Source organism: Blennius ocellaris (genome assembly GCF_963422515.1).
Source record: "Blennius ocellaris genome assembly, chromosome: 22".
NCBI classification, from domain to species: Eukaryota; Metazoa; Chordata; class Actinopteri; order Blenniiformes; family Blenniidae; genus Blennius; species Blennius ocellaris.
Genome location: NC_137671.1, coordinates 20,907,590 through 20,920,522, shown reverse-complemented (window position 1 = coordinate 20,920,522; position 12,933 = coordinate 20,907,590). Strand labels below are relative to the sequence as shown.

Here is a 12,933-nt window from a genome sequence, read left to right as displayed (position 1 = left end):
CGACTGCTGCTGCAAGCAACAGTTGCCAACATGCAATAGAAATCAGCAGGAAGTGATGATCCATCTATTTCCATCTGAAACTTTTGGGATGCTAAATGCTAATCGGTCGCCGATTCAAATTAATTTATCGTCATTGCAAGAAACATGAAATGAAACCTGCTCGTCTGCTTATTGAAACTTCACATTTCTCTTTTATTGTCAAAAGGCAGCGATTGCTTTGTGTAAACAGAACCCTGCAGTTGAGAAGGAGATGTTCTCTGGTGCAGTTTCCAGAGAACGATCGGTAACAAGAACAACTGTGTTTGGTCTGCAAGTTCTGAGTTATTCTGACATGTCGAAGTTCATATCCAGTTTTATAAAGTCAGTCTGAGTGCAGCAGCTAATAAATAAATTCATTGTGCAGGATCCATAAATGAGTCCATCAGCTGGCAAGAAAAGACAAACAATCAGCAGTTCAGTTGCAAATCTTACACAGATCTTTATTGTTCTTTTAATTACATTAAGATTACAGCAACCAAGTTGCCCTTTTCTCTTTTTTTCCTTTCGTCTAATACTCAACTAAACCATCTTGTAAACACATACAAAAACCATCTTCTTCTTCCTTCCCCTACGTACTTTTTCCATCGTTTACACTCCTGATTTTTACCATCTGTGACCAAATCTTCTGTCTGATCCTCCAACTCAAAGCACTTTCATTCATGTCATCTTCTCTTCGTCCTTCCAATACTTTCTGAGTCGCTCAGTTTCCTCCATGTTCCGACACGTTCCTGTACAAACAGCTGCCTTCTCTACAAGCAGTGTCCACAACTAAAGCTCCATGCAAGATGCTACACTGAAAAACGGTCGTGTTTGTTCAGAAAAGTCAGCTTTTTCCCCCAAAAAAGAAAAAACCAACATGGCTCAGTTCAAAATTTTGTCTTCCAACAAAACTCATTATCTCATCTGACGTGAGTTCAATCTGTGATGTTTTGTTGCCTCTGACCTGTTTTTAATTAATGCCTCTGAAGGTAAAAACAATACAAATTGTGTCCAGGTTCTGACATCTGTCTTTTAAGGAATGTAGAAAAATAAGACTCATGTCTTCTGACTGACCCCCGAATCAGACAGGAAGACGTGTAGCTTTCTTATTGGGGGGGGGGGGGGGGTCCGTCTCCACTGCTTTTCCTGAACATGCTTTCATTTTCTAAGAAGCCTGCACAGTGGTGCTTTATGATACCTAGAAAAATACTAGCAGAATTTTCTCAGAATATAAAAATGTAAAACTTTCATTAGCCCCCCAAAACAGGTCTAACATAATGCTTAAATATCAAATTTAGAGTAAACAAGGATTTGATGCACCCTCTTTCTTCAAGAGCTCAACAAACCGGCGTGAGCAACGCAGGTTTGTTGTTGTTGTGCTGCCGCGGGGGACGCCACCGCTCCGCGGCTACACTCGGATGGAGGGGTACAGGTAAATAGCTGCCGGAGAGGACAGTAACACAGAACACTGATGTAATGATACGCACGCACACAGACACATAAATAGTCCCACGCTCCTCGGCGCTGCTTATGTACAACAAGCAAAGAGTCTGTGTCTCTCCTGCAGCGTCTCACACCATCGTCTCTTTTCTCTTCCCTAAAGAACACAGAGACTTCTTGTCCTTTTTGGTTTTCAGCTGCGTTGGCGAGGAGAGCGGGGACGTCGTCGTGGACGAGGAGCAGGATGAGGGGGACGAGGCGGTGGGGCTGCTGCACGGCGACACAGGGGCGGACTGAGACACCGGCTGCGGGCAGTTTTCGTCCGCCTCCTCCATGTGGACGATGGCAGAGACAGAGGACGGACGACGTTTAGAGCGCACATCTCCGGCGGGCAGCGGACTGGGTGTGGAGGGCTCGCTGAGTGGCCGGTGGACGGAGATGGCGCTGCGGAGGCAGTTGAGCCACTGCTGCTTGTGGAAGACGTCGTTGACCTGTAGCGTGTGTGCCTGCGCCTGGCTCGGGTCCTGAGAGCGAACCCGGAAGATGTTCTTGGCTGTCAAAAGAAGAATGGGATGAGATGGAGGGGAAATGGTGGCGGGGCGGCTGCAGCGGAACGATCTGAGCAGACGCTCACCTTTGTCTGCGTTGCTGAAGGCGCCTCTGAAGGATCCGCCCATCCTGACGTCTCCGTCCTGCAAGTCCTCCAGCACCAGGTGCTGCACCGGGATTGGCTGCCGGTACACCTGAAAGCACTGGCGCTCGTTCCGGGTGACGGGGCGGGTCAGCACCAGCAGCTCGGTGAACAGGAACACGTGCAGCTTCTGCAGGGGAACAATCCTGGTCACATCTGGATTCTGGACGCAGTCGATCGCCGCGGATCAGATGCCGTCTTTGCTGACTCTGAAGCGTCGACTCACCGTGCCGCTCTTGTTGCGCAGCTCTCCGTGACACAGCAGGCTCTTGCAGTGCTCGATGTGGGGGTCCTTCTGCCGGTCGTCCAGGTACTCCAGCTTGTCGATGTAGTACTGGCACTCCGACTCTCCCTTCTTCATGTTGATGTCAGACAGGACGCCCTGGATGACAGTGATCTGAACACACCAGCAGTCTGGTTAGTACTGGAGCTCCACACTGGAGGACAGCAGACTGTGACACTGACGAGAAGCTGAGCAGGACTTACAGCTTCCTCCAGACTGGTGGCGTCGGGGTGCTCGGTTGGAGTGTGTCTCAGGATCTCTTTAAGCAGCAGTGGGTATTTGACCAGGCGGGACCGCGGGATGTCCAGGAAGCTCCACAGGTCCAGCTTGCGGCTGAAGGGCGACTCCAGGCAGCGCTGCAGGAAGTCCTGCACCCGCCGGTCCTGCTTCTTCTGGTCCAGCAGCGCCTTGGCCGCCAGCTGGTTACTGCAGTATTCCTTGTATGCTTTGAGCCTGGGCAGCTGAAGAACAGCAAGAGGAAGAGTTTTAACCTGTTGCCTTCTCTCACAGTGGAAACTGGAGGAGGAGGGAGGATGCTTACCCAGCTCACCACGATCTGTCCAATCTGCCCCACCGTCCCATCAGGCCCTGTGGCTTTAGAGAGCTGAGCCAGCAGGTCCTCGTGCAGCGGGATGTAGGTATCCAGGTTGCCGAAGATGTGCGTAAGCTCCTCCTCGGACATGATGGACAGCTTGAGCATGGGGTCGTGGTACGCCTGTGGACGGGAGCGAAGCCAAACCGGTCAGATAAAAATAGCACAGGAAAGAATCTTTGAGGGCACCAGAGAGACTGAGGAACAATTCCTGTCTTTTTATAGCTGCTGGCTCTGCTGTGTAGTCAGCCTGCCAGTGTTTTGATTTAATCTGTTTGCTTTATATGTACTCCTTCTGCCTCAGAGCTTTGAGAAAGTACAAACCTTGCGTGCAAGCTGGAGGTCCTCAATCAGGTCCTGTTCTCCGCGAGACAGCTCAAATATGGCCTGTGGAGGAGGCACAGAAAGAGTCTTTTTTAGAAAAACACATACGTCACCATGCCATTACTTTATTACAAGTGATATTCATTAGAATAAATCCACAACTGCACTGCGGCCAAGTGAGTGAGGCCAGCACTGAGCTGTGCGGCTGTTCTCTGCCTTTGTGCTGTAAACTGTAAAACCTTGAATGTCTCCGACAGTTGGCCAACATGTCTGACAGAGGCGGGAGTCTGTTGGCTTGTCAGGTTTATGCGAGTTTACACAGGCTGGGAAATGAGCCCTGGATGGCTTTAAGCCCCACTGAAATGATTGGACACAAACACTGCAGGGACTTGTGAAGCTCATCTGGTAGACAGGTAGAATTCTGCAGCGTCTGGGTTTCAGACTTGGCACGGCGGCTCATGTCGGATCACTCAGCACATCATGAGGGATTGTAGTGTTTGATCCATCGGCCCAATGAGCACCACAACATTCTCTCCTGTCTTTAACCACTGCGCCTTCATGCTGATTCTCACCTCCTGCCTCTTGATTTCTTTGGTGGAGAAAGATCCCTTCTGGTGGATGTCCAACGTCTCTGACCACAGGGTGCTGTTTCTCCTTTTGGGCGGTGTTGGGGCCACTGCCTTGCTGCAAGGCTTCTGGGGCATGCCCGGCGATTTGCCATCACTCCGGAAGGAGGCCTGCGAGACAGGAAGGAGGAAGCGCTACATGTCAGACGCAGTGCAAGGCGTCTCTGGAGCTTCTCTCTGTTCCGGGCGTCAGCTCAGCTCACCTGGATGGTTTGGCCGAAGCGCCGGACGGCCCCATTCTTCACCGGAGAGATGAGGTTGGCTAGCGACGTCACCCTGCCGAGAGGACGGACACGCTTGTTGCTGGGTTCCTGCGGGAGTAAACAGAAGTGGAGGTTAGTGTGACTGTGCTGAAACTCTTTGGTTGCAGAAGGTCAGGAGAACTCGCTCCCTGAGACCTCGGCTGACAGGCTGAGCGCTCCTCTGTGATAAAACACATCCAGTCCATTCATAAATCAAACGCCACGCTCTGGCTGCTCTCCCGGCTCTGGACCCGGGAAAGAGGAGCAGTTGGAGCTGAGGTCGAACCACAGCAGACAGACTGGCGGACACAGAGACAGCTCCGAGGAGGAGGAGGAAGAGGAGGAGGGCTAGAGCAGCTGTTGACTCCATCATGTGAAGAGTCTCGAGCCAGGCCAGCCTGCTCAGCACAAAGACCCTCTCTGACTGCTGATCTGGAAGGGGAAGGGGGTCTGGAGGAATGCCAGGAATGCACGAGACCGTGGATCTCAGCTGTTGAACGCCCCTCCCAGCGACACGCTCTATCTGCCCCTATCTGCCCTGACAACAGCGACAGCTCTGCCCCTGAGTGGATGTCTTCCATCCCGCAAAGTGTGATAAACACTTCCTGATTGCTTCTGGTGCTTTAACACCGACACTGCCACACAGGCGGAGTGCAGCAGAGTGTGGGACCACTGCTGGGAGTCATGAACAGTGTTTACACTGTGTTACAGGGGGGCGGAGGGGGCTGAGCACTACACTTTACTGCTACGAGTTGAGACAAGTTGTTCAGCAAGCCTCGCGTGAGAGCGGATCATCTACACCTGGGCCAGGTGAACCCCCCACCCCACTCCACCCTCAGGCTGCGAGAAAAGAGAGCTGCTCTGGCCTCTTTCCAACAGCAACAAGCCACAGGAATCAAAGAGTTGGGGGGGGGGGTAATGATTTCATCCTGCAGAGAAACTAAACAAAACATGACAACTATTTTTAAGGTCCCCACCCCCTACCACACACACACGCACACACACACACACACACACACACACACACACACACACACACACACACACACACACACACACACACACACACACGCACACACACACACACACACACACACACACACACACACACACACACACACACGCGCGCACAGAGAGAAAACCTTTCTATAACTGACCCACTGCACACTGATGAGAGGTTTGTTTTCTGAAATGTAAAGAAGAAACTGCATGGAGGCTGCTTCTCGAGCTGACTCGAGTCCACTGGGATGGTTTTTGCCGTGGCTCAGCATATGTGGGGAACAGAGCAGCCAATGAGGCTGAGGGCCCTGCAGACCCAGCTGTGCAACAGATCCACTGCGTCTGGCCCGGGAACCACCGCCGGTTTGGAAACAGCCCTCTAGTGGCCGCAGCACGCCTGTTACTGCCGCTTTGTGGTCTGACTGATTTCAATGTGTGACCTTTAAAAATCTGCAGACAAAGAAAATATAGTGGTGTGAGAGGAGGGTGGGAGTGGGGTGGTGGCTGGGGGTTTCAAAGTCAACACGAGAAAAGCGTGTTTCCCCTCGTGCCCTTCCTGTCCTTTGGGGACTGGCCTCAGAATAACAAAGAGCCACTAGTCCTGCTCTTTGTACATCAGTTGTAAAGTGAAGCCGTACAGATAGACTGGGGAACGTTGCTATTCCTGGCGGCTTCAGCCAGTCCGACTGGCTTCAGGAGAGCAGACCTCTGCTCCAGACAGATACTATCAGGGGAGCAATGAGCCTTCAGACACAACGTGCATGCACGCTCCCTAAAGCTCCAACTTGAGATTACAACCTCATAAATGGATGGAGTCTGACTTTTCCCTCCTCTCCGCCTTCCTGTGCTTTCCTCTTTGATGTAACTTTGTGAGTTTAGCTGAGCTGAACCTCCAGATGTGACTACAGCACAGCTGGAGCTGATAGGAAGACAGCCTGCAAATCAAGGAGCTGAGGTCACCGATAAGTCAGTGCAAGAGGAAGGGAAAACCCTAGAATAGTTTCAAATTGAGCAACTTTGTGAAAGCAGCACTCCCTCTGTGGACTTCTGCTTTAAGAGGTTTACTGTCAATGAACCAACACACTGGTTTCCGAAACGGGATGAAATAAGGGGAAGGAAGAAGAGAGTACAGTGCGAACGAAGCATCCAGGGTAGATGATTGACTACAACCCCCGCTCTACCTCCCTGTTGTTTCACTGCCAACTGATTTGACTGAGCTTTCACTGAGCTGACGTTCCCCTTTACACCTTAGAAAAGGTGCAGCCGTAAGGCAATGATTAACTTCTCGATCATTGTTTCAAGTACCTGGACACAAAGTTCAAAGTCCCACCTCACACACTCCCAATACAGGAAAGCATCTCACCCCAGTAAAAACCAAACACAACTACATGTAATCCAACCTCAAGAAACCTCATCTAAATATAGTCCAAACTGTAGAAATCCAGTCTTGGTTTAGAATAAAACCTCGAAAGTTAGTCAGAACGTAGTCCAAACTCCAGAAACCTTTTCTAAACATGGCCCAAACTGTAGAAGAATGATGTAATCCCAGACTAAACTGCAGAAAACTAATGCAAACCCAGTGTCAACTGCATGGAATGAGTCAAAATCCAGTTGTAAAATAAAATCATAAAAAGCAGGGTTAGGCTCTGAATCACTCACACCCGACATGGAAATATGACTTCATGGTGAAACATTGACAGAGGTGCAGATTCTACCCGACTAGTCTCTGGGAGCAGTTTCGGACTCTCACCTCTGACTCGTGTGTGTTGGCTTGGTTCTGGCAGTCTATCACTTGCAGAGTCCGTTTGATAGGCACCAAGCTACCCAGTTCATCGTAAGCCACCATAGCTTTCAGTAAAAACACGGTATCCTTGTAATCCTGGTGGGTTAGCTCCAAGTAATCCACATCAGAGAGAAAACGTCAAACTCAGAAAAATAAGTTCTGTGTGAGAGCAAAAAGAAAAAGGTAAATAAATAAATACACCTTGGCCCCGTTAGACTTCTTCCCCCTGTGGGACCGGGCTCTCAGAAGGCTGAGCTCTCACACACTTTCTAAACTTTGGTCTGAGGTTGGAGGACTGAGGGAAGGCTTTATACCGCCACAGCAGACAGGGGAGGAGTCTGGCTGTGAGCCGGCCCTGCCATGCACGTGAAGCTGGGATCAGTTTACGTGGAACGGCCCGCAGGCTTCAGCTACTCGCCAACGCACACACAAAACAGTAGTGAGAATTTTTAAGATCATTGCAAATCGCAGCACCAGGCCAGTTTACATAAAGCAAAGAGAGATGAGGGCTTCTGAACAGAAGATGGGCTGCTTCATTGAACTTGGTTAACACTTCAATGAAGCCTGAGAAATACTCAGAAATAAACGTCTGATGGGTTTTTGTTTTTTAATGTTTTAAATCAAAAGATGGAAAAATGTATTGTCACAGCAAACCATCCCAACATTTATTCCTGTTCCTACCAGAAATGTATACGAAAATAGAACAAACTCAAGATGAGACATTCAATGTATAAGTTTATTCTAGTTCATTTACAGTGTGAAAATGTATGTGAAAATAAGCCACAGTGGCTGCAGTCGCAGTAAAAATACCACAATAAGTTTTAATACACACAAACTGGAAATATCTGCTTAAAAGTAAATGTTACCATTTATACATTTCAGTTATAGTTCCATTAAAGATTTATTAAGGAGCTACAATAAATAGTGAAACCACAATTAGGTTCATTTAACCACTTCAGTGAGATTCTACAATGTTACTTAAAACTGAAATAATAATTGAACTCGTGCAAATAAACACTTAATTGCTCTGCCATAAAATACCAAACATTTAACACCAATTGACGAATTCTGGTAAATAATATTTAAGTACAATGGGGGTGTCAAGCTTGTGACTGTAGTCCAAAACAAGCCCACCAGAGGGTCGACTGAGGTCCGGAGGAGGAGCTTGCAAAGAAAGAAACAATGCAAAGAAAAACGTTATCTATTACAAAAATTACAAGTTTGTGGTTTATTCAGTGGAGGTGGTTGTTTTAGTAAACCACAGCAGTGAAGTAGTGTCAGCACACTATGAGGGTACATTTATATGAACTCCTTTGAAATGTATAAATACCATAAGTACCACAAACCACTGATTTGAAAAGTTTTTAGCAGAAACTGGACCAGATGTTTCAAATGAAAGGTAGAAGTGAGTAGCTCTATGGGGGGATGTGGGGGTGGAGAGTGGGGAGGGGGGGCTATGGTGTGACTTGTGTCGATATGTTGATTGGTCGGAAGGGGGAGCAGGCAGACATGTGCCAGTTTGATGAAGGAGAACATGTGGTCCGTGCACACCTGAGGAGAAAGCAGCGCCTCGGGCCTGATGGGGGGGGGGGGGGGGGGGGTCACAGTTAGAGATGTGTTTTGGGCAAATGGACCAGGGCCTGTTGACGGCTCTGCTTCAGTCGCCTGAGTCAACATGGAGGCGTGAAAGAAGACGCGGGCTTCATGCGGCGGCCGTGGTGGAGGACATGCATATGGAGGGTCAGGGCAGAGGATGTGTGGATTGTGGAGTGTGAGAGCAGAACGGGAGAGTTTGTGTTGATGTGAAAGTGAGACAGCAGACTGAGGAGTCAGAGGGGAGCTCGTAAAACACCGTCTGTGCGTGCCAGCAGAAGACGGCTCTTACTCATGCAGTGCGGGGAGACCTGGAGCTGAATCAGCTGTACATCTGGTTGCCGTTGGCAACGTGGCTGGGCTTGTCTCGCCTCCCCGCCCTCCTCCTCCGCTGCAGCTGGAGGCCAAGTTTCACCGCTGTCTAACCTCTGCCGTGCCGCAGACCGACCCGAGGACTGAAGGGCTGAGCTCAGGCTCACCTCCTCACGGAGACCCAGAAACAGCCCGGTGCTGAGTGATGGACCACAACCAGAGGCTAGTGGAGGAGCTGCTGCCCCCTGCTGATGGAGGCCAGCAGCTCCAGGAGGGACTCGTGTTCCCGGGTCACACTGGTCCAACATGTACAGGAGGCACAACAGAAGAACTAAATACAAGAACATTACTGACCTCATATCTGTTAGAATCACCATGCTTGTGTGGACCTTATTTCAAATAATGCTTGGTGAGTTTAAATAACAGCACGCAAAGGAACAGACTAAAAGCAGCACCTGCATGTTATGGGGTTGGGCATGGAGCTAATAAGCTAATAACCCCACCACAGAGCCACTATGATAACTCTGGGTGAAAGGCCATCTCAAGAAGTCCAGAGTTTGAATCAGTTTTCTGGGGTCTCAAAACATCCTCCACCTGGAAGCATTGAATATCAGCACCATGTTCAAAACCTTGAAAACGGTTCAGCTCATCAAGGAAGTGACTGTTGAAAGAGTAAGATAGCAAGGGTCAAAGGGCGGGGCAAAGCCCGGGTTGGATGTTGGGAGTATTATCCAACTCTGATGACCCCGACGGGATAGTGAGTGAGTGAGTATAGACGGCATCCACCATCACTTAAACCCTGGACGCAGACGCAGATTGTTCAACTTAATGGAATACTCAACATTGCAACAGCATCCAACAATCATTGTTTCACTAGATGCAGATAAAGCTTTTGACAGAGTTAACTGGTCATTTCTAACATCCACTCTCCAAAAATGTGGCTTTGGGGAATCATTTATTAACTGGATTCACATTTTGCATACTTCACCTACCGCCACAGTACTAACCAATGAACTCATGTCACAACCATTCACATTACATAGAGGTACAAGGCAAGGATGTCCACTCTCTCCCTCCCTTTTCACCATATTCATTGAACCCCTCGCTGCAGCAATTCGCCAGAACCCGCATATCTCAGGAACCGAGACACCTAATGCTCATCATAAAATTAGTCTATATGCTGACAATATACTGCTGTATTTGCAACAACCATACGCCTCCCTTACAGAAACCATTTCGCTCATACAAACCTATTCGAATGTCTCTGATTACTCCATCAACCTTCATTAATCCATTATCCTCCCGTTGAAGGTGGATAGTTGGGATGAGGCAGTCCATACACCCCCTATTCCCATATGTACAACTTCTATTACATACTTAGGCATAAACATTTCCCCCAGGCTGTCAGAGCTCTTCCATCTAAATTTCACTCCTCTTCTCAAGACAATAACTGACAATCTCAACCGTTGGAAAAATCTTCCGATATCCCTCATTGGCCGAATAGCTGCAGTAAAAATGTCTATCCTTCCAAAAATGTATTACCTTTTCAATATGATACCAATCCCTCCAACCCAATCCTGGTTCAAATCTTTAGATTCAATAATAATTCATTCTGTTGGAAAAACAAACCACCCCGAATTAAACTCTCCACTTTACAAAAACCAAAATCCCAATGAGGCCTCACTGCTCCAAATCTTTTTCATTATTCATTAGCTATCCAATTACAATACATATACAAATGGACCCATCCCGACCCATCAGACCATACCTGGCTAGATATAGAAGAAGATTTTTGTAATAATATTTCAATTTCAGACCTACCTTTCCTTAATAACTCAGTTAAACATCATCCATACTTGAAGATTCCAACAATTTGACTCTGACAGTCTGGTGGAAATTCCATAAAATTACAAATCCTACATTGACACCATCTAAATTCACACCTATTTTGAATAACCTGGATCTACAAATAAACAAAAGACCATTACATTTGCACACATGGGTAGAAAAAGGCATCACACACCTACGGCACATCTTTCAGGATAACACACTGGTCTCATTCCCATACTTAGTCCAGAAGTTTGACATCAGGAGCTCACGATATTTGGAATATTTACAATTACAATCTTCAGTACTATCATCATATAAAACCAAACTAATAAATCTGGAACTCCCTCCTCTGTCTTCACAACTCTTAAATATCAAGTCCAGAAAAAAACCTCAACCAAACTGCATAAAATTATTACAAAGTCAGACAGAGATTTGGCAATTCCACATCACAAATGGGAACAAGACCTGTCACTTGGTCCTGATGCCAACTTCTGGACTCAGATATGCAATAACATCTACAGTATGTCTACAACTGATACAATACAAAGCAATACACAGAACTCACCTCACAGGACAGAAACTCTAAATTCACCACAAACTCTGAGACATGTACTAACTGCATACAAAACACCACTGACAGCTACATTCAGGCCTTGTGGTTCTGTTCTCCTGTCTCACTTTGTTGGAGGTGACAAACTCCCTCTCTGCCCTCCAGGACCCCCCCCCCCCCCCCCCCCCCCCCCCCCCCCCCCCCCCCCCCCCCCCCCCACTCTGCCTTCTAGGAGATTTCTCAACCATCAATCTAGATTCATCACATACTGCTTCAAGAAAACCATACTCACAAACTGGAAATCAAAAATAATATCAGTATACACTAATGGAAAAATGTGCTGTCTGACTATATTATTACAGAATCTCAGTCGACACTCCCTGAATTTATGACAATAGAACCTCAATTCCAAAACTAACTCATTCAATTTCTACAAAATGGATAATTTCCCTTTTTTGGGCTTAAATTGGCTTAAGAATTCCATAATATAATTTGTTGTACTCATTATCCATTAATTATTTTGTTTATTCATTATTCTGTTTATTTTTATTTTTAGTGTCGGTTTTCTGTAATGTTATCAGTGTTTATAATATATACAAATGTAAATAGGCATTCACACACCTACACTTTCTCATATTCTCCTCTCCCTCTCACACAATCATATTCCTACTCTTTCCTTTCTTTCCTTTTTCTCTCTCCACTCTATTTTTGCAGTTATTCATTTTGTCCTTGTGGTTATGCAGTGCTTAGAATGTACTTATGGGAAGAAGAGAAAATATACTTATTCAGAGAAAGTAAAGTATAATGAAAATGAGGTAAGGTGGCTACTGGCCAGGTGAAAACGGCTCGGTCAACTGAGCAGAGCCTCTCCTCATCATGTCGGAGGGTTGCTCTGAGGTGATGGAGCAGCAGAGTGCAGGCCCCTGGCCTACCCACACCTCCAAATTAAAGAATACTCATACAAATAACAATAAATGAGGTGGATACCCACCTCAAAAGGATATTGAACATATATTAAAAAAAATAGATAAATAAATGGGTACATTGTAAGCATTGTGTAATTGGAGAGAAATGTCTAATATATGTTTTAATGATTTTACAATTCTTTTTTCTTTCTCTATTATTTTTGTTCCTTTCTTTGTTTCCAAAGTATTTCCTTTCTCCTCTGTTTCCTCCATAAATATAACCAAGTCACAAGTCACGCACGCGCACACGCACACGCACACACACACACACACACACACACACACACACACCACACACACACACACACACACACACACACACACACACACACACACTATGTAAATAGTATCTGAGGTAGCACTTGTTTGTATTACTTTTGTATATAGAATGCATTGTTCATCATCACACATCTATGGAATTGTTTACTGTTTTGTCTTGTTTATCTGCACTACCTTAAATTAAAAAAACAACAAAACAGCCCTGGACAGACTGTTGAGAAGCGACCAAGGCTGACATTTAACTGAGGATTAACACTTCTCATGAGGCGGAGCCAGCGCTGATCCTCTGTGTTCTCACTTCTCCATTTAGATCCACGCCATGTTTACCGGCGGAGTCACCGAATCATGTTCAAATCAAGCGAATGCTATCGAGCTAATGTGAGCAGAGATGACGGCCAATGACAGT

The 12,933-nt window shown here is 46.9% G+C and overlaps 1 protein-coding gene across 1 annotated transcript; it reads right to left on the bottom strand.

Annotated features, from left to right (window-relative positions):
- Positions 1-256: 256 nt before the first annotated feature.
- net1 (neuroepithelial cell transforming 1) lies at positions 257-7,262 on the bottom strand. Its single transcript, XM_080518622.1, has 9 exons — positions 6,966-7,262; positions 4,178-4,285; positions 3,921-4,085; positions 3,349-3,411; positions 2,974-3,147; positions 2,636-2,893; positions 2,376-2,546; positions 2,093-2,279; positions 257-2,011 (listed from the first exon to the last, which is right to left on the bottom strand). The coding sequence occupies exons 1-9, from the start codon at positions 7,059-7,061 to the stop codon at positions 1,590-1,592; spliced, it is 1,644 nt and encodes a 547-aa protein (XP_080374748.1). The 5' UTR covers positions 7,062-7,262; the 3' UTR covers positions 257-1,589.
- Positions 7,263-12,933: the final 5,671 nt, after the last annotated feature.